General features: G+C 41.3%; 2 protein-coding genes and 1 long non-coding RNA gene across 3 annotated transcripts in view; 2 read left to right on the top strand and 1 right to left on the bottom strand.

The window, feature by feature from the left end:
• Positions 1–16437, top strand: part of tln1 (talin 1) — a 30169-nt gene extending 13732 nt beyond the window's left edge. Inside the window, exons 25-56 of the mRNA XM_077737245.1 lie at positions 25–153; positions 229–331; positions 401–609; positions 693–812; positions 993–1190; positions 1263–1402; positions 1470–1563; positions 1667–1756; positions 1822–1944; positions 2018–2161; positions 2242–2403; positions 2496–2636; positions 2714–2895; positions 2980–3112; positions 3185–3286; positions 3362–3532; positions 3608–3856; positions 3940–4059; positions 4152–4298; positions 4374–4540; positions 4859–5042; positions 5118–5243; positions 5701–5817; positions 5891–6076; positions 6143–6250; positions 7033–7138; positions 7411–7535; positions 7612–7737; positions 7806–7868; positions 7950–8132; positions 11215–11340; positions 15286–16437. Coding sequence (XP_077593371.1) covers positions 25–153; positions 229–331; positions 401–609; positions 693–812; positions 993–1190; positions 1263–1402; positions 1470–1563; positions 1667–1756; positions 1822–1944; positions 2018–2161; positions 2242–2403; positions 2496–2636; positions 2714–2895; positions 2980–3112; positions 3185–3286; positions 3362–3532; positions 3608–3856; positions 3940–4059; positions 4152–4298; positions 4374–4540; positions 4859–5042; positions 5118–5243; positions 5701–5817; positions 5891–6076; positions 6143–6250; positions 7033–7138; positions 7411–7535; positions 7612–7737; positions 7806–7868; positions 7950–8132; positions 11215–11340; positions 15286–15420 — 4509 coding nt within the window. The 3' untranslated portion in view covers positions 15421–16437. The remainder of the gene's footprint in view (positions 1–24; positions 154–228; positions 332–400; positions 610–692; positions 813–992; positions 1191–1262; positions 1403–1469; positions 1564–1666; positions 1757–1821; positions 1945–2017; positions 2162–2241; positions 2404–2495; positions 2637–2713; positions 2896–2979; positions 3113–3184; positions 3287–3361; positions 3533–3607; positions 3857–3939; positions 4060–4151; positions 4299–4373; positions 4541–4858; positions 5043–5117; positions 5244–5700; positions 5818–5890; positions 6077–6142; positions 6251–7032; positions 7139–7410; positions 7536–7611; positions 7738–7805; positions 7869–7949; positions 8133–11214; positions 11341–15285) is intronic.
• Positions 11225–17933, bottom strand: LOC144210533 (uncharacterized). Its single transcript, XR_013329400.1, has 3 exons — positions 17707–17933; positions 16679–16765; positions 11225–11404 (listed from the first exon to the last, which is right to left on the bottom strand). It is a non-coding gene; the product is annotated as an uncharacterized LOC144210533 (long non-coding RNA).
• tpm2 (tropomyosin 2 (beta)) lies at positions 17693–23103 on the top strand. Its single transcript, XM_077737244.1, has 9 exons — positions 17693–17936; positions 19323–19448; positions 20584–20717; positions 20790–20907; positions 20979–21049; positions 21811–21886; positions 22172–22234; positions 22312–22381; positions 22817–23103. The coding sequence occupies exons 1-9, from the start codon at positions 17823–17825 to the stop codon at positions 22897–22899; spliced, it is 855 nt and encodes a 284-aa protein (XP_077593370.1). The 5' UTR covers positions 17693–17822; the 3' UTR covers positions 22900–23103.
• The last annotated feature ends 1269 nt before the right edge of the window (positions 23104–24372 follow it).

Raw genomic sequence — 24372 nt, 5'->3', positions numbered from 1 at the left:
GCTAAAAACGTTGTACTTGTGCAGGCCCAAGAAGCATGTGGCCCACTGGAGATAGACAACGCCCTGTCAATGGTGAGACGTCTGGAGAAGGACCTTCAGGATGCCAAAGCTTCGGCCGACGAAGGCAAACTCAAACCCTTGCCGGGCGAGAATGTAAGTCCCGCCCACTGCATCCAGAATTTAAGGACTTAGAAACCCCAGTCTATAACTGCTTCTGCCATTTTCCAGCTGGAGAAATGCTCCCAGGACCTCGGTACCAGTACCAAAGCAGTGAGCTCAGCCGTGGCCCAGTTGCTGAGTGAGGCGACCCAGGGCAATGAGAACTATACAGGTAAGTCAAATACCCCAAAAGATCTATGACATTATCTGTATTAATGCATGTGTTTGTTGTTTTTTGAAGGAATGGCGGCCAGGGACGTGGCCCAAGCTCTCAAGTCCTTGGCCTCGGCAGCCCGAGGCGTCGCCGCCACCACCGACGACGCGGCCGCGCGAAGCGCTCTGCTGGATTGCGCCAGCGATGTCATGGACAAGTCGGCCAACTTGATCGAGGAGACCAAGAAGGCCGTTAATAAGCCGGGAGACCCCGAGAGTCAGCAACGACTCGCACAGGTCGGGCAAAGATTCAAAATGGCTGGAGATCTGCCTTGGGTGAAGTGGGTGAGGTCTAAAATGTGTTTTTGTGCGTCTACTAGGTGGCCAAAGCCGTGTCCCAGGCCTTGAATAGATGCGTGAATTGCCTTCCCGGGCAGAGGGATGTGGACAATGCTATTCGGACAGTGGCTGAAGCCAGCAAATCTCTTCTGGCTGATTCTGTGAGTGCAATGTACTACTCGGTACCATTTTTTTGACTCCCAATAAAAATTCTATTCAAAATAGACATACACTTCTCTGCCATTCAATTTAGGCCAATTAAGCAATAAACAATGTACAAATGCAACATATTCAATTCAAGATTCTATAGTTGCTCGTGCAATAATGTTTTCCTTTCTCAGTTCCCATCAAGTGGAAGAAGCTTCCAAGAAGTTCAAGCTCAACTCAACCAAGTGGCAGCCAATTTGAACCAGTCCGCCAACGAGGTGGTCCAGGCATCGCGAGCCACCACCCGGGACATGGCCAGGGCCACCGGCAAGTTCGGACAGGACTTTAGCAACTTCTTGGAGGCCGGCGTCGACATGGCGGGAACATCACAGGTCAGTCTGAAGGAGTCACATGATGATACCAAAAAGGATTTCATTTCTAAACTGTCCTCCTATTTTCTCCAGTCTAAAGAAGACCGAACTCAAGTGGTGTCCAACCTGAAGACCATCTCCGTGTCATCCAGCAAACTCCTCCTGTCCGCCAAAGCACTGTCCACAGACCCCAACTCTCCTAACCTGAAGAACCAGCTGGCAGCCGCCGCTCGGTAACATTTCCCCAAGGCCATATACCCCAGATCCTTTGGTCCGAATCCTCTTTCTTTACATTAATAGGGCGGTTACAGATAGCATCAATCAGCTGATAACCATGTGTACTCAGCAAGCTCCAGGACAAAAGGAATGTGACAACGCCCTTCGAGAACTGGAGGTACATTTTCCGTCCTTTTGGCATTCTCCCGTTTTTTTTTTAACTGTGATCTCTTGCTAGGTAACCATGTTAACAATATATCATCATGTTTTTTGCGGTCTAGTCGGTGAGAGGGATGCTGGAGAACCCCACAGAAGCCGTCAACGAGCTCTCCTACTTTGATTGTATCGACAGCGTGATGGAAAACTCCAAGGTTAGACGCCATTGTGGGTTTTCCTTCTTCCTTTATAACCAACTCGTTTTTTTTATATAAATAAGATCCTTGGCGAATCTATGGCTGGCATTTCCCACAATGCCAAAAACTCCAACCTGCCAGAGTTTGGCGACTCGGTCAGTTCTGGTTCCAAGGCCTTGTGTGGTTTGACGGAAGCTGCAGCTCAGGTAGGAATGGCGACAAAAACACTGGAAGCATCTGCATTTCTTCCATGAAAACTGACTTTTATACCTCTTATAGGCTGCCTATTTGGTGGGTGTTTCTGACCCCAACAGTACTGCAGGCCAGAAGGGTCTGGTGGATCCTTCTCAGTTTGCCCGAGCTAACCAAGCCATTCAGATGGCCTGCCAGAACTTGGTTGACCCAGGATGCACACAATCACAGGTATAGACCACTTCAGCATTTCACCAATTGGAGTGTTGTTGTTTTTTGTTTTGGAGATCTGATATGCTGTTGTTCCCTAGGTGCTTTCCGCCGCCACCATTGTGGCCAAACACACGTCGGCGCTTTGTAACGCTTGCCGCCTGGCGTCCTCCAAAACCCCCAACCCGGTGGCCAAGAGGCAATTTGTGCAGTCGGCCAAAGAGGTGGCCAACACCACTGCCAATTTAGTCAAGTCAATTAAGGTTTGCCATCTATAAAAACACAAGAAAGAATATTTTTATTTGTGTTTTACCCGAGTATAAGACGCCCTTTTTTTCAAATGATGTGATTTCAGGCTTTGGATGGCGCCTTCAATCAAGAGAACAGGGAAAAGTGTAAGGCAGCCACTGGTCCTCTGATCGAAGCCGTGGACAACCTCACAGCTTTTGCCTCCAACCCAGAATTTGCCAGCATTCCGGCTCAGATAAGCCCAGAGGTATGTTCAATCTAGAATATGCCCTCCCCAAAAACTTTATTGCAGTTCCATCTCCAAGTTTGATTTCATTTTTTTAGGGCCACGCCGCCATGGAACCCATTGTGGTGGCAGCAAAGACCATGCTGGAAAGTTCCACGGGCCTGATCCAGACGGCACGCTCTTTGGCCGTCAACCCCAAAGACCCTCCCAAGTGGTCCGTGCTGGCCGGGCACTCCAGAACTGTATCTGACTCTATCAAGAAACTTATCACCAACATGAGGTAGGAGCTCATATCCGTGAGGGAATCTTTCTGTGTGGAAACATCTTGGCGATCCACTTTTTTTCTTGTCCATCTTTCCATCAGAGAAAAGGCTCCCGGGCAGAGGGAGTGCGACGACGCCATCGAGGTTCTGAACGGCTGCATTCGCGAAGTGGACCACGCTTCTCTGGCCGCCATCAGCCAGCAATTGACGCCCCGAGAAGACATCTCCATGGAGGTAAACAAAGATCAAATTCCAACGTTTCCATGCACCACAAGTTCTAACAATCACTTTGTGTGTCATCTTTAGGCCCTCCACGAGCAGATGGCCGCCTCCGTCCACGAAATCAGCAATTTAATCGAACCGGTGGCCGTGGCCGCACGCGCCGAGGCTTCCCAGTTGGGCCACAAAGTGAGACTCGAACCTCTGGTGGATTTGCGTTTGGACCAAGGCCAATTGTTGTCCCCCCCTTTTTGAACTTCTCAGGTTTCCCAAATGGTCAGTTACTTTGAGCCTCTGATCATGGCCGCCATTGGCACGGCGTCCAAGATACTCAGCAGCCAACAGCAGATGGCTGTCTTAGACCAGACTAAAACTCTGACTGAGTCAGCTCTGCAGATGCTCTACACGGCCAAGGAGTCTGGAGGAAACCCCAAGGTAAAAACTGACACGCACTTTGGTGTTGGTACCCAAAAACAAGGCCCTTTTGAACCAAACCTTTTCTTTCTACAGGCCGCTCACATGCAGGAGGCCCTGGAAGAGTCGGTGCAGATGATGAAGGAAGCCGTGGACGACTTGGGAGCCACTCTAGCCGAAGCGGCCAGCGCGGCCGGCGCCGTGGGCGGCATGGTGGACTCCATCAACGACGCCATCAACAAGATGGAAGACGCGCCGACCCTGGAACCCGAGGGTAGCTTTGTGGACTACCAGACCACCATGGTTAGGACGGCCAAGGCCATTGCCGTCACCGTACAGGAGATGGTAGGTTGTTCTTATTTTTGTCACATTTTTAGCTGGTACTTAGGCTCAGGCTGTATTGACATAAGCGTCTTTTATTTTTTCAGGTGACCAAGTCAAACACCAACCCCGATGACCTTGGCGGATTGGCCAACCAGCTGACCAATGAGTTTGGGAATCTGGCCAATGAGGCCAAGTATGCAGCCATCACTGCCGAGAATGACGAAGTAAAAACAGCAACTCACAATTTCACTCACAAAGCATTTGATCTTTATTTTTCTCATTCTCAGTGTTTAACTTTGGACTCTGTCTTTTTCAGATTGGATCTCACATCAAGAAGCAGGTTGGCGAACTGGGTTTCAGCTGCACCGGACTGGTGACCAAAGCCGGAGCTCTGCAGTGCAGCCCCAACGATTCCTTCACCAAGAAGGAGCTGATCGAAAGTGCTCGCAAAGTCTCCGAGAAGGTCCGCTTTGACTCGTTTTCATACTCGTCGACGACCGGGAGCCGGAGAAGCCTCACCCATGGTTGACTTTTGCAGGTTTCGCACGTGTTGGCGGCCCTCCAGGCGGGTAACCGCGGCACTCAGGCCTGCATCACCGCGGCCAGCGCCGTATCTGGAATCATCGCCGACCTGGACACCACCATCATGTTTGCCACCGCCGGGACGCTAAATCGAGAGAACTCGGAGACCTTTGCGGATCACAGGTAGGCCTTGAACCACTTGGGCCTAGAGCCACGTTGCGTTAGGCTAAAATGTTAGCTCGCAGGCACAATACTATTTCTGCGAGGCTGACGTACAAAGAGCTTCTCTTGTGTTAAAATAGCAAGAGTGGCATTTTGCAGGATCGGGTGTCCTAAAAAGGGTTAGCGCACTTGTGCTAGCTTGCCAATTGTCCCAATTTAGAAGGTTCACTTGAACGCCAGAGTTGGTGTTTGGTGGAAGAAAAGACATACCACGTTATGTTACACTTTGCTTTTATTAAACGTCTTTGGCAAAATGACTTTCAATGTCTTACCTTGCAGAGAATACATCCTGAAGACCGCCAAGGCTCTGGTGGAGGACACCAAGCTGTTGGTCTCTGGCGCCGGAGCCAGCCAAGAGAAACTGGCCCAGGCCGCCCAGTCCTCGGTCTGCACCATCACCAAACTGGCCGACGTGGTCAAACTCGGGGCCGCCAGTCTGGGTTCGGAAGATCCCGAAACACAGGTAAGGTCCGACCCGTGGTGCCGACAGAAGGAGTACAGACTTGGTGAAGAACGTTCCTCTTGTTCATTTCAACAGGTGGTCCTCATCAATGCGGTGAAGGACGTGGCCAAAGCCCTGGGCAACCTCATCAGCTCCACCAAGGCCGCCGCGGGGAAACCTCATGACGACCCAAGCATGCTCCAACTGAAGAGTTCTGCCAAGGTGAGAACAAACCGACATTTTAGAGTGATCGGACGTTTGGTCGCCCGGACGTTTGGTCGCCCGGACGTTTGGTCGCCCGGACGTTTGGTCGCCCAGAGGTTTGGTCGCCCGGACGTTTGGTCGCCCGGACGTTTGGTCGCCCGGACGTTTGGTCGCCCGGACGTTTGGTCGCCCGGACGTTTGGTGGCCCGGACGTTTGGTGGCCCGGACGTTTGGTCGCCCGGACGTTTGGTCGCCCGGACGTTTGGTCGCCCAGAGGTTTGGTCGCCCGGACGTTTGGTCGCCCGGACGTATGGTCGCCCGGGACGTTTGGTCGCCCGGACGTTTGGTCGCCCGGACGTTTGGTCGCCCGGACGTTTGGTCTAAACGACTGAGTACCCATTTTAGGGGCGTACCTTGATTCAAAGACCGCTTGACGTACCACTTTTTTGTATCTGACGGTCTTTGCCCCTCACAGGTGATGGTGACCAACGTCACGTCGCTGCTGAAGACAGTGAAGGCCGTGGAGGACGAAGCCACCAAGGGGACCAGGGCTTTGGAGGCTACCATTGAACACATCCGACAAGAACTGGCCGTGAGTGTCGGGAAGGGAAGGGCCTGTTAAAACCAATAGTACGGACTAACTCACTTTGGGTCCGTTTGCGTAGATTTTCAGCAGCTCGGACCCTCCGGCCAAGACCACCACCCCCGAGGAGTTCATCCGCATGACCAAAGGAATCACCATGGCCACGGCCAAGGCGGTGGCCGCCGGGAACTCGTGTCGCCAAGAAGACATCATCGCCACGGCCAATCTCAGCAGGAGGGCCATCGCCGACATGCTGCACTCCTGCAAGGTTTGACAAATCATCTTGACTTTTAACTTGGACTCTTTCTTATTTTTTCCTTCCTTACCGTTTCAGCAAGCCGCTTACCACGCCGACGTCAACAAGGAGGTCCGGGCCAGAGCTCTGCGCTACGGAAACGAATGCGCCACCGGATATCTGGGTCTCCTGGAGCACGTGCTGGTGGTAAGAAAACTCTGAAAATTACGAATACATTCGTCATCACTGCATTTCAAATACTTTTCTTTTTACTCCATCGTCTTTTGTCCCTGGCTTGGATCAGTATGACCCCATTCTGTTTTGTAATATCTCTTTTTTTTCCTTCTCCTTTCCCACTCTTCGCAATTATCTTTGAATGTGCGCTTGGTCAAAATCCGGGCAAAGCCGGTAAGTATGCGACGTGACTAAAAATACTAGGTGTGAGTTGCGTCGCTTGAACATGGCAAAAGTTAATTCCACGTGTCTGTAAACAGCATGTTCGTGGATCTCGGACCATTTCTGCATCGAAAATTACTTAAGAAGGAAGTTAATACACTGTCTTTTAGCCAGAGAGTGCACTCGGGGACCCTTTCAAATTGGAGGTGCGTTTATTTAGCTGGCGGCGGCGGGCGGCTGACATTTGCACTGGTTTGGCTTGTGTTGCATGCGTTCCTCTTCTATTGCGTCCTCACCTCTATCTTGTCATGACAACTTGTCTGGATAAACCTGAGCCGGGTCCCGCCTGAGCCTAGTTAAGACTTTGCAGCTGTCGGACACTTGTCGGTGGTGGTGTCTACCTAGGACGACAGCTGAACGTAAACAACAGACAAAAAAACACTTAATCCTGACTGGGAGTATTGAAGCAAATACTTACATTTGTACTTTGGTCTTGTAGCTTTGTAGACTCTTGTTTTATACTTAACCAACGAATCGTGAGGATCTGTAAAAGAACAAAAGAAAGATTTTAAAATGATGTTGTTTTCCTTTAGATTATCCAGAAGCCCTCTCACGATATGAAGCAGCAATTGGCCATCTACTCCAAGAGGGTGGCGGGCTCCGTCACCGAATTGATTCAGGCTGCCGAGGCCATGAAAGGTAACGTACTCGACACCGAAAAATGTGCCTTTGCTCGGACGTTTGGTCCCCCCGGACGTTTGGTCCCCCCGGACGTTTGGTCCCCCCGGACGTTTGGTCCCCCCGGACGTTTGGTCCCCCCGGACGTTTGGTCCCCCCGGACGTTTGGTCCCCCCGGACGTTTGGTCCCCCCCGGACGTTTGGCCCCCCCCGGACGTTTGGTCCCCTCGGACGTTTGGTCTATAAGAGCCGTGTTCGGAAAAAATGGCAGAATAATTGGAGGTGTTTTGTAGGTACCGAATGGGTGGATCCCGAAGATCCCACCGTCATCGCCGAGAACGAGCTGCTGGGCGCGGCGGCGGCCATCGAGGCGGCTGCCAAGAAGTTAGAGCAGCTGAGACCTAGGACCAAACCAAAGGTGCTCTAGATACACTACAGAGTGGCTATAGTCAACCTGTGTGCTTACCTTGACCCGACTCACCCTTTTTAAACAGGAAGCAGACGAGAGCTTGAACTTTGAGGAGCAAATCCTGGAGGCGGCCAAGTCCATCGCCGCCGCCACCAGCGCTCTGGTCAAAGCCGCTTCGGCGGCACAGAGGGAACTGGTGGCTCAAGGCAAGGTAAGGCTCACCTGACCCAATCGTGGCCTCCAGATGGAAACATTACCTTTTGCATTTGTTCTCGGCAGGTCGGGGCCATTCCAGCCAACGCCGTGGATGACGGACAGTGGTCTCAGGGTCTGATTTCTGCCGTGAGTCTAAAAACAAAAGGAAAATGTCAAGGACAGGTTCAAGTCTGCGACTATAAAACATACCTTTTTGAAACCCTTTAGGCTCGAATGGTCGCCGCGGCCACCAACAATCTCTGCGAGGCGGCCAACTCGGCGGTTCAGGGACACGCCAGCGAGGAGAAGCTCATCTCTTCGGCCAAGCAAGTGGCGGCCTCCACCGCTCAGCTTCTGGTGGCCTGCAAGGTCAAAGCGGACCAAGACTCTCAGACCATGAAGAGACTCCAGGTTGGCAAAGCATGTTTTTCGCCAGATACAAGTACAATGACGTTTAAGGCTTCACGTAAAACATTGATGTACAATAAAAAAGTGAATATTAATCATTGTATTGAATGCCTTTTGACTCTTAACTAGTCTTTACTTACCCAGCGAGCGAGCGAGCGAGCGTCCATCTTCCGCCATAAACGTCAAGCTTGAGTACACTCTATTTATGAGTGTGTATCTTAGCTGCAAACACATCAGGCGGCTCGGGTTCTCCCATCCAATCATCGGCGGCTTATCCCCTCCCCTTCTGGGCCCGCAGCTGCCGCCAAACTAATTCCCGAGCATTGATGTCCGGCGAGCTCTTGGAAACAATCCACCCGTGCGCCAATGGCGGCCCACGCTGGAAACATTAGCCTCGGACCTGCCATTACTTGATTAACGTCTCGCTCCTTCTTGGCCACGGAAAACACCCAAAGTTTCGTGTCCGTGATTGTTTTCTGTAAAAAAAAAAGACATAGTATAGTAAGGCTTTTTACCCTTTAAAAAGGACATAGTATAGTAAAGCGTTTTTTTTCCTAAAAAAAATGACATACTATAGTAAGGCTTTTTCTTCTTTAAAAAATGACATAGTATAGTAAGGCTTTTTATTTCCGTACACTGTGGTGCAGAGGTTAACTCACCCGTCTCCCATGTAGGCAGCCTGGGTTCGATTCCCGGTCGGTAAACATTTTCCCTTAATTGTTTCTGTGTCTTTGTAGTCAAGACACTCAAATGATGACAATGGAAAGTGTGGCCAAATTGTAGCCTAGTGGTTAACTCACCTGTCTTTCGTCCAGATGAGTGTTGGTTCAATTCCCGGTTGGGACATACTTTTTCACTTAGTTATTTCTGTGGACTTCTTGGAAAGACACTGAAATGATTACTGAAGAAAGTGTAGTCACTTGGTTGGCGCAGAGGTTAGATCACTGGACTCCCATGTGGGAGACCAGGGTTCGATTCCCGGCTGAGACACTTTTTCACTTAGTTATTTCTGTGGACTTGTACTCAAGACACTGAAATGATTACATGGAAAAGTGTAGTCACTTGGTTGGCGCAGAGGTTAGATCACTGGTCTCCCGTCCGGGAGACCTGGGTTCGATTCCCGCTGCCGTCGTTTGGCTGATCACTGAACCAAGTAGTCTGGAAATGGAACAAGAAAAAAAAAAAAGAGAAAAACTTTTTAATTTTTATGAAACACTTAGTCATACTTTTCAGCAAAAGGTTATATTCCGAACTGCCTTCGGCAGTTCGGAAGACACTTGATGGACCTGTATGTGCGAAAGGCGTTCTCGGGTCGGCCTTCGGCCGACCCTCGACCGCTTGCTTGGTCAGTGAACCGCCGACACCGGGAAGCGAACTCACGTTCTCTCGGTGCAAAGGCGAGTGTGCAACCCACAACACCAACTCGTGCCCCACTTATACAAGGGTGTTGAAACGTTACATCCAAGGAAATGGGGGTGAAACACTTAGTCATTTTTTGACAAAATGCTTCATCCACCACTGAATACTTATACACTTAAACACTTAGTAAATAATACTTATTTTTTTTACCTGAACAATTGTGGGAAAATCTTTGCCTGCACTGGGAATTGAACCCAGGACCACAGATGTGGGAGACTGATGACTTAGCCACTGGGCCACCACTCTACAAGATTAGAAAGTAGTATTAGTTGTTTTGTCACATTTCACTCCCAGATCATACTTAGTACTTTATTGGACCTTCAAGTAGAAAAAAATGACTTAGTAGAGTTAGGCTTTTTATCTTTAAAAAAACGACATAGTATAGTAAGGCTTTTTATCTCTAAAAAAACATAGTATAGTAAGGTTTTTTATCTTTAAAAAAATGACATAGTATAGTAAGGCTTTTTATCTTTAAAAAATGACTTAGTATAGTTAGGCTTTTTTACTTAAAAAACGACATAGTATAGTAACGCTTTTTCTCTTAAAAAAAACAACATAGTATAGTAGGGCTTTTTATCTTTAAAAAATGACTTAGTATAGTTAGTCTTTTTTACTTAAAAACCGACATAGTATAGTAAGGATTTTTATCTTTAAAAAATGACTTAGTATAGTAAGGCTTTTTCTCTTAAAAAAACAACATAGAATAGTAAGGCTTTTTATCTTTAAAAAATGACTTAGTATAGTTAGTCTTTTTTACTTAAAAACCGACATAGTATAGTAAGGCTTTTTATCTTTAAAAAATGACTTAGTATAGTAAGGCTTTTTCTCTTAAAAAAAACAACATAGAATAGTAAGGCTTTTTATCTTTAAAAAATGACATAATATAGTTAGGCTTTTTTACTTTAAAAATGACATAGTATAGTAAGGCTTTTTATCTTTAAAAAATGACTTAGTATAGTAGGGCTTTTTCTCTTAAAAAAACAACATAGAATAGTAAGGCTTTTTATCTTTAAAAAATGACATAGTATAGTTAGGCTTTTTTACTTAAAAAATGACATAGTATAGTAAGGCTTTTTATCTTTAAAAAATGACATAGTATAGTAAGGCTTTTTTAGCTCACAGCTGAGAGCGCCTACCTCCCATGCAACAGTTTGTCGGTTCAAAACCAACATCTTCCACTCTGTCACTTGTCAGCTGAAAAAAAAAACAGTGAGTCTACTTAGACAAAGTAGGGAGGTTGTTTGAGTACTTAGCTCACAGCGGAGAGCACCTACCTACCATGCAAGTATTCGTCGCTTCGAAACTGACATTTTCCACTCGGTCACTTATCGGCTGTATTGGAAAAATAGTAATGCATTCTTGAAGAATAAACCTTATTACTACAAGTAGAAAATAAATTCTAGATTATACTTATTGACTCGCATTGCCATAAAAGGAGAAAAAAATCTTTTCTGTGCCAGTATGACAAATGGCTACCTTTTAGGCCCATACATACTTCCTTTTACAGCAACTCACACAACATTGTTATGGTTGTAAAGTGGCTTTGTTTCCGTTTAAGGACTTGCTCTTCGACATTGAAAATGAGCAACTGCTATTGGCAGTCACAAACATTTCAGAATCACCTGGCCTTCAATTTGATTGGTTATTCATTTTTGCCTCTACGCAGGCCGCCGGAAACGCCGTGAAAAGAGCGTCGGATAACCTGGTGAAGGCCGCCCAGAAGGCGGCGTTTGACGCCCAAGATGACCAAGCCGTGGTGGTGAAGAGCAAGATGGTGGGAGGCATCGCTCAGGTGGGTCGCCGTCATCGTTGACAAGGGGGAGGTCCTTGTGATGTCACTCTTCACCCTCAGCCACCTTTAAAATGAGGAAAAAAATCTTAGGTTAACCACGTAAAAGCCACCCAAAAACGACATAGTATAGTATGGCTTTTTTCCTCGAAAAAACGACATAGTATAGTAAGGCTTTTTTCTTGGAAAAAACGACATAGTATAGTAAGGCTTTTTTCCTCGAAAAAACGACATAGTATAGTAAGGCTTTTTTCTTGGAAAAAACGACATAGTATAGTAAGGCTTTTTTCTTCAAAAAAACGACATAGTATAGTAAGGCTTTTTTCTTCAAAAAAACGACATAGTATAGTAAGGCTTTTTTCTTCAAAAAAATGACATAGTATAGTAAGGCTTTTTTCTTCAAAAAATGACATAGTACAGTAAGGCTTTTTTTCTTCAAAAAAACAACATAGTATAGTAAGGCTTTTTTCTTGGAAAAAACGACATAGTATAGTAAGGCTTTTTTTCCATGAAAAAACGACATAGTATAGTAAGGCTTTTTTCCATGAAAAAACGACATAGTATAGTAAGGCTTTTTTCTTGGAAAAAACGACATAGTATAGTAAGGCTTTTTTTCCATGAAAAAACGACATAGTATAGTAAGGCTTTTTTCCATGAAAAAACGACATAGTATAGTAAGGCTTTTTTCTTGGAAAAAACGACATAGTATAGTAAGGCTTTTTTCTTGGAAAAAACGACATAGTATAGTAAGGCTTTTTTCTTGGAAAAAACGACATAGTATAGTAAGGCTTTTTTCTTCAAAAAAACGACATAGTATAGTAAGGCTTTTTTCTTCAAAAAAACGACATAGTATAGTAAGGCTTTTTTCTTCAAAAAAATGACATAGTATAGTAAGGCTTTTTTCTTCAAAAAAACAACATAGTATAGTAAGGCTTTTTTCTTCAAAAAAACAACATAGTATAGTAAGGCTTTTTTCTTCAAAAAATGACATAGTATAGTAAGGCTTTTTTCTTGGAAAAAACGACATAGTATAGTCAGGCTTTTTTCCATGAAAAAACGACATAGTATAGTAAGGCTTTTTTCTTGGAAAAAACGACATAGTATAGTATGGCTTTTTTCCTCGAAAAAACGACATAGTATAGTAAGGCTTTTTTCTTGGAAAAAACGACATAGTATAGTATGGCTTTTTTCCTCGAAAAAACGACATAGTATAGTAAGGCTTTTTTCTTGGAAAAAACGACATAGTATAGTAAGGCTTTTTTCTTCAAAAAACGACATAGTATAGTAAGGCTTTTTTCTTCAAAAAAACGACATAGTATAGTAAGGCTTTAAAAATGACATAGTATAGTAAGGCTTTTTTCTTCAAAAAAACGACATAGTATAGTAAGGCTTTTTTCTTCAAAAAAACAACATAGTATAGTAAGGCTTTTTTCTTCAAAAAATGACATAGTATAGTAAGGCTTTTTTCTTGGAAAAAACGACATAGTATAGTATGGCTTTTTTCTTGGAAAAAACGACATAGTATAGTCAGGCTTTTTTCCATGAAAAAACGACATAGTATAGTAAGGCTTTTTTCTTGGAAAAAACGACATAGTATAGTATGGCTTTTTTCCTCGAAAAAACGACATAGTATAGTAAGGCTTTTTTCTTGGAAAAAACGACATAGTATAGTATGGCTTTTTTCCTCGAAAAAACGACATAGTATAGTAAGGCTTTTTTCTTGGAAAAAACGACATAGTATAGTAAGGCTTTTTTCTTGGAAAAAACGACATAGTATAGTAAGGCTTTTTTCTTCAAAAAAACGACATAGTATAGTAAGGCTTTTTTCTTCAAAAAAACGACATAGTATAGTAAGGCTTTTTTCTTCAAAAAAATGACATAGTATAGTAAGGCTTTTTTCTTCAAAAAAACAACATAGTATAGTAAGGCTTTTTTCTTCAAAAAAACAACATAGTATAGTAAGGCTTTTTTCTTCAAAAAATGACATAGTATAGTAAGGCTTTTTTCTTGGAAAAAACGACATAGTATAGTCAGGCTTTTTTCCATGAAAAAACGACATAGTATAGTATGGCTTTTTTCCTCGAAAAAACGACATAGTATAGTAAGGCTTTTTTCTTGGAAAAAACGACATAGTATAGTATGGCTTTTTTCCTCGAAAAAACGACATAGTATAGTAAGGCTTTTTTCTTGGAAAAAACGACATAGTATAGTAAGGCTTTTTTCTTGGAAAAAACGACATAGTATAGTAAGGCTTTTTTCTTCAAAAAAACGACATAGTATAGTAAGGCTTTTTTCTTCAAAAAAACGACATAGTATAGTAAGGCTTTTTTCTTCAAAAAAATGACATAGTATAGTAAGGCTTTTTTTCTTCAAAAAAACAACATAGTATAGTAAGGCTTTTTTCTTCAAAAAAACAACATAGTATAGTAAGGCTTTTTTCTTCAAAAAATGACATAGTATAGTATGGCTTTTTTCCTCGAAAAAACGACATAGTATAGTAAGGCTTTTTTCTTGGAAAAAACGACATAGTATAGTAAGGCTTTTTTCTTCAAAAAACGACATAGTATAGTAAGGCTTTTTTCTTCAAAAAAACGACATAGTATAGTAAGGCTTTTTTCTTCAAAAAAATGACATAGTATAGTAAGGCTTTTTTCTTCAAAAAAACGACATAGTATAGTAAGGCTTTTTTCTTCAAAAAAACAACATAGTATAGTAAGGCTTTTTTCTTCAAAAAATGACATAGTATAGTAAGGCTTTTTTCTTGGAAAAAACGACATAGTATAGTATGGCTTTTTTCTTGGAAAAAACGACATAGTATAGTCAGGCTTTTTTCCATGAAAAAACGACATAGTATAGTAAGGCTTTTTTCTTGGAAAAAACGACATAGTATAGTATGGCTTTTTTCCTCGAAAAAACGACATAGTATAGTAAGGCTTTTTTTCCATGAAAAAACGACATAGTATAGTAAGGCTTTTTTCTTGGAAAAAACGACATAGTATAGTAAGGCTTTTTTCTTCAAAAAAACGACATAGTATAGTAAGGCTTTTTTCTTCAAAAAAACGACATAGTATAGTAAGGCTTTTTTCTTCAAAAAAATGACATAGTATAGTAAGGCTTTTTTCTTCAAAAAAAAACAACATAGTATAGTAAGGCTTTTTTCTTCAAAAAAACAACATAGTATAGTAAGGCTTTTTTCTTCAAAAAATGACATAGTATAGTAAGGCTTTTTTCTTGGAAAAAACGACATAGTATAGTATGGCTTTTTTCTTGGAAAAAACGACATAGTATAGTCAGGCTTTTTTCCATGAAAAAACGACATAGTATAGTAAGGCTTTTTTCCATGAAAAAACGACATAGTATAGTAAGGCTTTTTTCTTGGAAAAAACGACATAGTATAGTATGGCTTTTTTCCTCGAAAAAACGACATAGTATAGTAAGGCTTTTTTCTTGGAAAAAACGACATAGTATAGTATGGCTTTTTTCCTCGAAAAAACGACATAGTATAGTAAGGCTTTTTTCTTGGAAAAAACGACATAGTATAGTAAGGCTTTTTTCTTGGAAAAAACGACATAGTATAGTAAGGCTTTTTTCTTCAAAAAAACGACATAGTATAGTAAGGCTTTTTTCTTCAAAAAAACGACATAGTATAGTAAGGCTTTTTTCTTTAAAAAAACGACATAGTATAGTAAGGCTTTTTTCTTTAAAAAAACGACATAGTATAGTAAGGCTTTTTTTTTCAAAAAAACGACATAGTATAGTAAGGCTTTTTTTTTTCAAAAAAACGACATAGTATAGTAAGGCTTTTTTGTTTCAAAAAAAACGACATAGTATAGTAAGGCTTTTTTCTTAAAAAAAACGACATAGTATAGTAAGGCTCTTTTCTTAAAAAAAAAACGACATAGTATAGTAAGGCTTTTTAACATTAATTTTGTTTGTTTTTTTTGTCAGATTATCGCAGCTCAAGAAGAGATGCTACGCAAAGAGAGGGAGCTGGATGAGGCCAGAAAGAGGCTGGCCATGATCAGGCAGCAGCAATACAAGTTCCTGCCTTCAGAACTTCGGGAAGACGGTCAAGAACAGTGATTGATTGATTGATTGATTGATTTGTGCAATGGCAATCCGTCAAATGCTCAGGACCTTTTTTTTAAAAACAGCTAGATGTAGAAAGACAGCAAGAAAGAGCGAAAGCGCCATCATATCAGTGTTTAACTTTGATACAAAAATAGATGTATATGCCTTACCAGGTTTGTCTGCTTTTTAATATGTACTGTATGATTATTTACTTTTCAAAAATACTGAGCTCACCTCATTTTTAAAAAAAAAATTACGCGTTTTTACGTGCCTTCTCCCAAAAAAATTCCTGCCAATGAATGACGTAGAATTTTGATGGTTGAAGGTCAACACAATCTCTGCTTTATGCAAATCTCTATGCAAATAATTCTTATTAAACCTTATTTTTATTTTTTTGGTTGGATTTGTAAATGAGTCGAGAACAAAAATATGATTTGAAAATTCCTAAAATGCAAACAGAACAGTGGAATTTATTTTAAAAAAACAGATTTAGCTTTGGATTTTGACTTATTAGCTATTATTTGCTATTTTTATTTTTTTAAATAAGCAGTATTTAATCTTGAATTGTAATAAGCAGACAGATCATAATATTTAACATATCGTATTCATGTTAGTTGGATGTGAAATGAGAAATTGAACCTTTTGCCAAAGTATCGTCTGCATAATTAATGAGCTCATATTAGTCCCGTTTATGGATTTCTGTTTATGCAATATTTCCTCGACTTAGATCCAAACCGTTCTCTTAATTATTCTTCCAAGTGCCTTTTTTTTATATTGAATGTATCGAGTCATTAAGTTAAAAAGAAAATAAAAGTAATCCTGATGCCTGTCATTTATCCAACTATGCACTTATTCACCTCATTAATTTAACAGCGCATCATTTAAATTCACATCTTAAACTAGACTATTTGCCACGGCCATTTTCAATGTATTACCAGTGGAAAAGAGTACAAATATTACTACTTCTATGCGGTGAAGTACTGTAAGAGCTGTGTGTGTATATGCAATAAAGCCACTTTTCATTCAAAAGCTTGTCTTATCTTGTTTTTTAACTATTTTCTCTTCTAATAAAACCATTATATGCGCACAAATTAGACTTAACATGCACAAAACGCTGTTGCGATATGTTCAATTATTTAAAAATAGAGAAGACATAGATAAAACGTCTAAAAAAATATGAATTTTGATGTCTATGAATGACATTTAAGGGAAAAAAACATCTTGCACATACTTGTGCTCCTATTGGCCGATCAGGGTGCCGCCATCTTACCTAGGGATGACAGTGTTGTGGACCCACTTCCTGGTTGTACTGCTCACATGACTTCCTTTTTGAAGTTGTCGGCATGCAAGCCACACCCTGTTGGAAAATGCAATTTAACAATAGATTAATACAGCATATAAAAAATTCCATGTACATTGTTTTTCTTAAGATTTGACCTTCTAAGTAATACATTTGTACTTGCTATTAAAATCAGGAATGTGTAGACAGTCAAATTCAGCCATTTAAGGGTACAGATACAAAAGATATTGTCAAATTCAACCATTTTAAGGCCATTTATAGGTACAGGTATGAAATAAATTGTGAAAAACTCATTTTTAGGCCATTTGAGGGTCCAGCTTATACAAGAGAAATTATCATATTTAACCATTTTAAAAAATGCCAATCAAGGAGACATTTTATACGAGAGATATTGTCCAATTCAACCATTTTTAGGCCATTTAAGTGGTACGACATATACACCAAGGCAGACAATATGCAGTGCTCTTCTGACCCTTGAGGCTTCTTTAAAGAGACAGACGGGTACGGACCATATTTTTAACCAACCACAGCTGTCCTAAAGCCTGTCCACAGCATGACATTCTGGTGTTCAGGCCAAGTCCTTTGGCACTGAGGTCTCCTGCCATTTTAAGGCGTACTTCCACCCGTCTACTATTTCATTAGGATCCATCCCAAAGTTGAGAGCTTAAGACTTGGACTTTTATGTTAATGTCAAACACACATCACAAAATAGAAAAAAAACAGAGGTCAAACTTGGAATTACCCTCAATATTTTTAGCTAATACCACATATTTAGGAATTATTTTATCATATACATTATTTCTCTCATTTGTACATACCATTTATTGTTTATATATTTTCTCTCTGAAGTTAAAGTCTAAAATATTTAGAGTAAGTTAACATGGACGGGATGGGGTATGACGCTGATGTAAGCATGGACATCTGTGGGATGGCTAAATATGGGCAAGGTCCGAAGGCGGGTCTACAGTGGAAAAAGTGCCAGGGGGGCTCTCACTCACTTGGATTTTCATCCTCTACGGCCCCCAGCTCGCGTCCTCACGTCCTCGCCGTCCATCTTCCGTCGTGCCGTCGCTTTCTCTTCGAATCGGAGCCGTGAGAACCCAAAGGAGGCAACATGGAGGCCATCAAGAAGAAAATGCAGATGCTGAAGCTGGACAAGGAGAACGCCATCGATCGGGCGGAGCAGGCCGAGGGAGACAAGAAGGGAGCCGAGGACAAATGCAAACAGGTGAGGACAAAAGGAAGGACAGACTTCTTTTAGGAAAACATAAATGCAGACTCTTCTTACTGGACGTCAAATCCATGTTGATGTAGCAGGACGGCTGTCGGTCCTCCCAGTCCAAAGTGATTTGACCTCTATCACCCTTCCATGGGAATCAATGAGTTGAGAGACAAAAAATGAATATCTGTCCTCACAACCTGCAAAAAAAGAAAAATCATTGAGACATTTACAAGAAAAAATAATTGCCTTACTTGTAAATTTTAACCCAAAAAAGTTCTTTTAAATGCATGTTAATATTACACTTAACTTATCCATTTACTTTACATAGTTTTTTTTCTTGACAAATTTGCATTATATTTAAATTGGACTGAGGTTATCTGTAATATTTTCCTTTTAAAAATGTATTTGCAGTATTAGTGTTGCCCAAGATAAGGCAATAAAAAGAAATATAAATATTAAAACAATTATTTTAGAGAATATTGGAAGAGTCATACTAGATTAAAAAAAAAACCCTCAACAAATAGTAAAAAAAATCATTAGAAATGAAGTCACATGACTTTAAAAAAAAACTAAATATTAATTCAAATGACAAAGACTGTTATTTTGGGACCTCAAACACTACGATACATATCTAATCCTTTTCCCCAGTAAAAATAGCTCAGTCGTCGCTAGGTCTTTTTTTTCTTTCCGTGCGACCAGTCTATTGTCTATCCCAAACATTAGATGGGTTTTAGCGTCCAAGGGATGGATGGCATAGTTCGCCGCAAATAGATGTGAGCAAATCATCCTGGGGGATCCCAGCTCTGCTTTGGCCCGTCACAATAGCCATACCAAAAAGTCTTCACGGCGCCATCTCTCTCCGTCTGTCTGTCTGTCTGTCTATTTATGTCCTCGCGTTTGTCCCTTTTCCATTCTGTCCTGCCACGACTCAACGGACTTAAATTCCATTCAATTCAGTATCATTTGTCTTTTCAAAGTGTTCAAAAGACTTTGTATTGATGAATCAGTGTAAAAACTAGACATTAGAAGAGAAATTTTCAAATAATGGCGGCTTTTCGTACTCAATGTAGCTCATTAACTTCCAATTGTGTCACTTAAAGTCCAAAAAAAATGATAATGAGTGCAGAAATCGCATTTTCCATGAGTTTAAAATCTGCCACTTTTTAGTTATTCCACTTGAAAAAATGCATTAGGGAACGCCCACTATTGCTGATTATGACATCACAACCTGGCAACCTGTTCCTGGCAACTGCAGTTCTGAAACTCCAAATATAATCAGATTAGATTCAATTTTGATTCTTTTTTAGGGAAATTCACTTTATGGCTGTTGTGAAAAGTGAAAAGATCTATAAAAATAAATAAATTAATTAATGTGATTTTGCTTGCTTTTAGTTGGAGGAGGAGCTTCTGGGTTTGCAGAAGAAGCTGAAAGGAGTAGAAGATGAACTGGACAAATACTCTGAGTCGCTGAAAGATGCCCAGGAGAAGCTGGAACAGGCCGAGAAAAAGGCCACGGACGTAAGTGGTGGCTTAGCGCCCGGTTAGAACCCACGCAAGACCTCTAATTGACCTTCAACTTGAACTAAAATGAACGTGGTGGCCTCTTCGGGTTTCCGGCGTCAAGCCGCCATCGCTTAGCAAGCAGCTGCAGATTTAGTGTCCAAAATTGTGTTGAAATGTTCAAATCGGGCCATTAGAATTCAAGTGTCCCACTCAGGATAGAATAGGTGGCGCTCAAGAGTCATGTATAATTCAGAGGGAGCGCTGGTATGTTTGGAAGAAGGTCGTTGCCACGGTAACAACAACAGTTGGAGTGCCATGGACGCTTGGATGTCCATAGAAGCGGTCAGGAGGAAAATACAAGCGTTGCAACAGGCGGCTTTTGACGCCGAGGACAGGGCGGAATTGCTCCTCCGAGAGGTGGACCTGGAGAGGGAGGTCCGAGAGGCGGTAAAGAGATATTTTGGGGGGCGTTTCGGGCTCAAGGGCCTTTCAATGAGGCCCCGGGATGGAAACTAGGTTCTGCAAAAGTTGACGTTAAAAGTTCATGCTACTAATATTCAGTTAAAACTTGAAAAAAAAGTATCTTCTCACTCTTTAATGATGAATTAAATTGGATTTTTTTTTTGGCGCGTTGGTTGAGTGGTTGGTGCGTTTGGTCTCACAGTCCTGAGGTCGAGGGTTTGATCCCGGGTGGGTCTTTACTGTGAGAAGTTTCTATATTCTTCCTTGGCGTGGGTGGGTTTTCTTTGGGTACTCCAGTTTCCTCATATGAACCAAAAAGATGTATGCTAGGCTAGCTGGCTAACACTTTAAATTGCCCTGGTCTACAATTGGTTGTCCTTTGTCTTCTGGTGTCTTGCCATTGGCCGGCTGCTGATTTGGGGTGTGGTCATAGTTGGCTCCAGCACCCCTGTGGCCCTTTGTGTTGAGAAAATGAGGAAAATTGTTGAGAAAATGAGAAAATTGTTAAGAAAATGAGAAAAATTGTTGAAAAAATGAGAAAAAAATGTTTAGAAAAATAGGAAATTAGTTGAGAAAATAAGGAAAATGGAGAAAATGAGAAAAAAATGTTTAGAAAATGAGAAAAAAGGTTTAGAAAATGAGAAAAAATGTTGAGAAAATGACTGAATTATAAAATGTTGGTGAACAGGCCGAAGCCGAGGTGGCGTCCCTGAACCGACGAATCCAGCTGGTAGAAGAAGAGTTGGACCGAGCTCAGGAGCGACTGGCCACGGCTCTGCAGAAGCTGGAAGAAGCCGAGAAGGCGGCCGACGAGAGCGAGAGGTGGTGAACCCCCCCTAGCCTGCCTTCCCATCTATGTCATTCCCCTAAAATCCTCCATGTTTCTGCCCAAAGAGGAATGAAGGTGATTGAGAACCGGGCCAGCAAGGATGAGGAGAAGATGGAAACCCAGGAGATGCAGCTCAAAGAGGCCAAACACATTGCAGAAGAAGCTGATCGCAAATATGAAGAGGTCCGTTTAGGGGTAGAAAATGTGTACATTGGGACAAACGCCAATCAACGTCTTTTCTTGGCATTTTGCAGGTAGCACGTAAACTGGTGATCCTAGAAGGCGACCTGGAACGTTCCGAAGAACGTGCTGAGGTGGCTGAGGCGTAAGTTAGCCTCTTTTTACTGGGGAAAATAGCGCTTACTTATAAGTTGGGTCTGAAACTTGTTTTTAATTCATTGTTTTACTTAATGAAATCAGGGTTAACCTCATTCTTTTAATCTATTCTGGTTAACCATCCCCCTGCATGACTGCAATATTTATTCTTCTCTATTCTGATTTTACAAAAGGACTAATATATATATAATATGATAAACTACCTGCATGAGATGATTTATTGACGGATGGATGGTCGGACTAACCTCTACAGGCGAGTGAGGGAACTGCAGGAGGAGTTGGGCTTGCTGGAGGGCAATTTCAAATCCATCATGTGTGGAGAAGAAGAGGTACTATTTGATTTCCACGGACTCCAAACATGGCTGCCTTCCGACCTTTTCTTGACCTTTGCCTTTCTCCAACTTCCACCTGAAAATGACATCCAAAAAAAATGATCTCTTTAACAGCATGTTCTTGATCTGTTTTGTTTTGTTAAAATTTCAACTAAACTGCATGTATTATAACTACTATTTTTCTATCTTTATTTGACTAAATTAGTTTTACTTCTAGTGTAGAACAGATGAAGTAATAATTCTAGTTTTAAATGGGCATTTAAATAGGGAGAATTTTCAATTTGATGCCATAAAATAGTCTTTAAAATTGGTAGAATCCAACTTAAACTGGTTAGTATTTGAAATAGTCCAGATTTTTTCCCCTTCTTTTCCAATTATTCCTTCTTTCTCTTGTTTCCCACTTTGTGACGTTGTTCAGAAAATCAGGTGACCTTGAAGAAGAATTGAAAAATGTCACCAACAACTTGAAGTCGCTGGAGGCTCAAGCCGAAAAGGTATCTCACAAAAGCCATTAGACCCCGCCCCATCAAAGACACATCAAAAATCGGATTATTACCAAATGTAAAAAGTACTATTTGTTGAGAAATTGCCAGCGTCGTCGTACAAAAGTAACACATCGTACAGTAGCAAGTACACATTTTTTGCGTTTTAAAAACATGTCCCTCAAAGACACACAAGACACAATTACTCAAAGCACAAGTAACCACATAAGTCCACGTTCTTGTAGGCTATATATGTGCTTGTTTGTCTATTTTTAAACACATTTTTGTGAATTTTAGTACTCGCAAAAGGAGGACAAATATGAAGAAGAAATTAAACTTCTCACCGACAAACTCAAAGAGGTAAGACGCCCAAGTCTGTGTATTAGTATTTCTACTTGTAGTCGTCAGAGATGAGCTAAATTTGTTCCGTTTTCAAGGCCGAGACCCGGGCGGAGTTTGCCGAACGCTCCGTGGCCAAGTTGGAGAAGACAATTGATGACTTGGAAGGTATACTGTACATTTCTTTAGCGTTATTTAGGGTCAACTTTCTGCCTTCTGACCTTTTTAATTTCATAATTTGATAGCAAACCTTTGTTTGCGTACAATTATAATCATTTAGTTCCTCAAAAGCACAATCTTTCTTCCTAAAAATGTTGCAAAACACAAAAAAAAATGCTATTTTGCTTTGTGACCCTTAAAAAAATGAATTTAGAACAAATCTTAGGTACCATTTAAAAAAACATGCTATTAGTAAAGCAACTAAAAAGTCCTACCGTAGATTTTCTCCACATTTGAGGCAGAAATCCAAATTTCTCGATGTGATGACCTCTGGTTGACCTAAAAAAACAACAACAAAAAAGACAGTTAGCTCAACATGCTAAATTTCTGTCTATCCTGTCTGGCCTTGTGTGTTTTTGTTTGTCTTTGTGTGTGGTTTTGCAGATGAAGTGTATGCCCAGAAGCTGAAGGGCAAGGCTTTGAGTGAGGAGTTGGATCTAGCCCTCAATGACATGACAACACTGTAGAAGCTCTCCTTTCTACTTCATTCTTCATCTTGCCTCTCTGCCTACTTGCTGCTCTTTTACTGCCTTCTTCCTGTGGTACTATTAGCAGCGGAATATGGATATGGATATGAAAAAATGTCTACTACTACACTTGTTTCCTCTGTTGAAATCCACGCAAAACACCGGCAAAGCTGCATTGTAATAAAAATGTTTCAAATCTGGTCATCTTTTAGTCTTCTGTCAACGTTTTTTCACTCTTTTTGCTATCTGCCTTTTTTTTTTTTTTTTGCTATAGTAGCTAAATGCTCTTTTCTGTTTTTCTTTCAATTTTTGATCCACTTTGCATGAAGCACTTTCTTCCTATGAGTCTAAAAATTTAATTTATTGACCTAATGTAATTTTTGGAGCCTTTTAATATATTTAGATTATTTCAAAATGGGTCTTTAATGATGCCTTTTAAAATGTTGGCTCTCAAAAACTGTTTGAGTAATTAAAAATGTTAGCAATAAGTAAAAATATAAAGAGAGGGAATGGAGTAGGAATAAATACAAGTTAATACTGGGGTATTATTGATATTCAAAAAAAAACTGCCACTTTTCGGGTGTTACGCATGTGTTATGAAAAAACGTATGTGTTGATTTTTAATATTTTTTTAACTTGCAGAAAAACTGGCCCAAGCCAAAGAGGAGAACTTGGACATGCATCAGGTTTTGGACCAAACCCTTGCAGAGCTCAACAATCTATAACGCCATTTTCTCAAGCGCAATTTGTTCTGTACGATGGAATTTAGATTTGAAATAAATGTGATCAAGGATTGTCTAGATGTAGATTACCTTAGGAGATTGTGAAGTTTTTAACTGTATTAAATGTTGTTTGTGCTTAAAAGTATATTCATTCATCTGTTTATCTTTTCGAACTGACAGGAGACGCCCTCAATTGATGGTCAGCCAATCACGGTGCTTCAAAGATAAACAAATTGTTTGTGTACATTTAAATCATTGACGGTGAAAATTAAAATAACAGTTGGAATGGATACATATTGGGTTTTAGTGCTTACTTGATACTTTTTAAAATGGTTCTTCAACCAGGACATTTCCTCACAATAAAGTCAATTCTATTATACTTCCAGAACTCATGTTTAAAAGAAGTATTTGACAGTCATGGCTTATGTCCACTCCTCTGAAGAGGCAAAATCTACTACTAGTGTCCTACAAGTTAAAACAAATGGCCAATTATTACACAATGTGTCTTTAAAAGACCTCTTTTAACTGGCTGTGTCTTGCCTGAACTGACGGGAAAGTAACCCTGGCTTTCATTGCGAGTGAATGTCATTTCCACTCCGATAAATTATGTACTCTTGTTTTGTTTGGCAGCCATTTCCTTTTCTGTGGGAACAGAGGCGGGGATTTACTGGAAAACGTTCCTTGGGAAGCGAGGGAGGCGGGCGTTAAATTGTAAACATGGGATTGGTCAAGAGTATTGACAGACAGTCTG

The sequence above is a fragment of the Stigmatopora nigra genome, chromosome 17 (genome assembly GCF_051989575.1).
Source record: "Stigmatopora nigra isolate UIUO_SnigA chromosome 17, RoL_Snig_1.1, whole genome shotgun sequence".
Taxonomy (NCBI): domain Eukaryota; kingdom Metazoa; phylum Chordata; class Actinopteri; order Syngnathiformes; family Syngnathidae; genus Stigmatopora; species Stigmatopora nigra.
The sequence above is the reverse complement of the archived record's forward strand: the minus strand, read 5'-3'. Positions and strand labels throughout refer to the sequence as shown.

Excerpts from the sequence above, each read along its gene's own strand:
- tpm2 (XM_077737244.1), top strand. The coding sequence starts at position 17,823 with ATGGAGGCCATCAAGAAGAAAATGCAGATGCTGAAGCTGGACAAGGAG. Across the intron at positions 17,937-19,322 it reads CCGAGGACAAATGCAAACAG|TTGGAGGAGGAGCTTCTGGG; the intron begins GTGAGGACAAAA and ends GCTTGCTTTTAG. Across the intron at positions 20,908-20,978 it reads CTGATCGCAAATATGAAGAG|GTAGCACGTAAACTGGTGAT; the intron begins GTCCGTTTAGGG and ends GGCATTTTGCAG.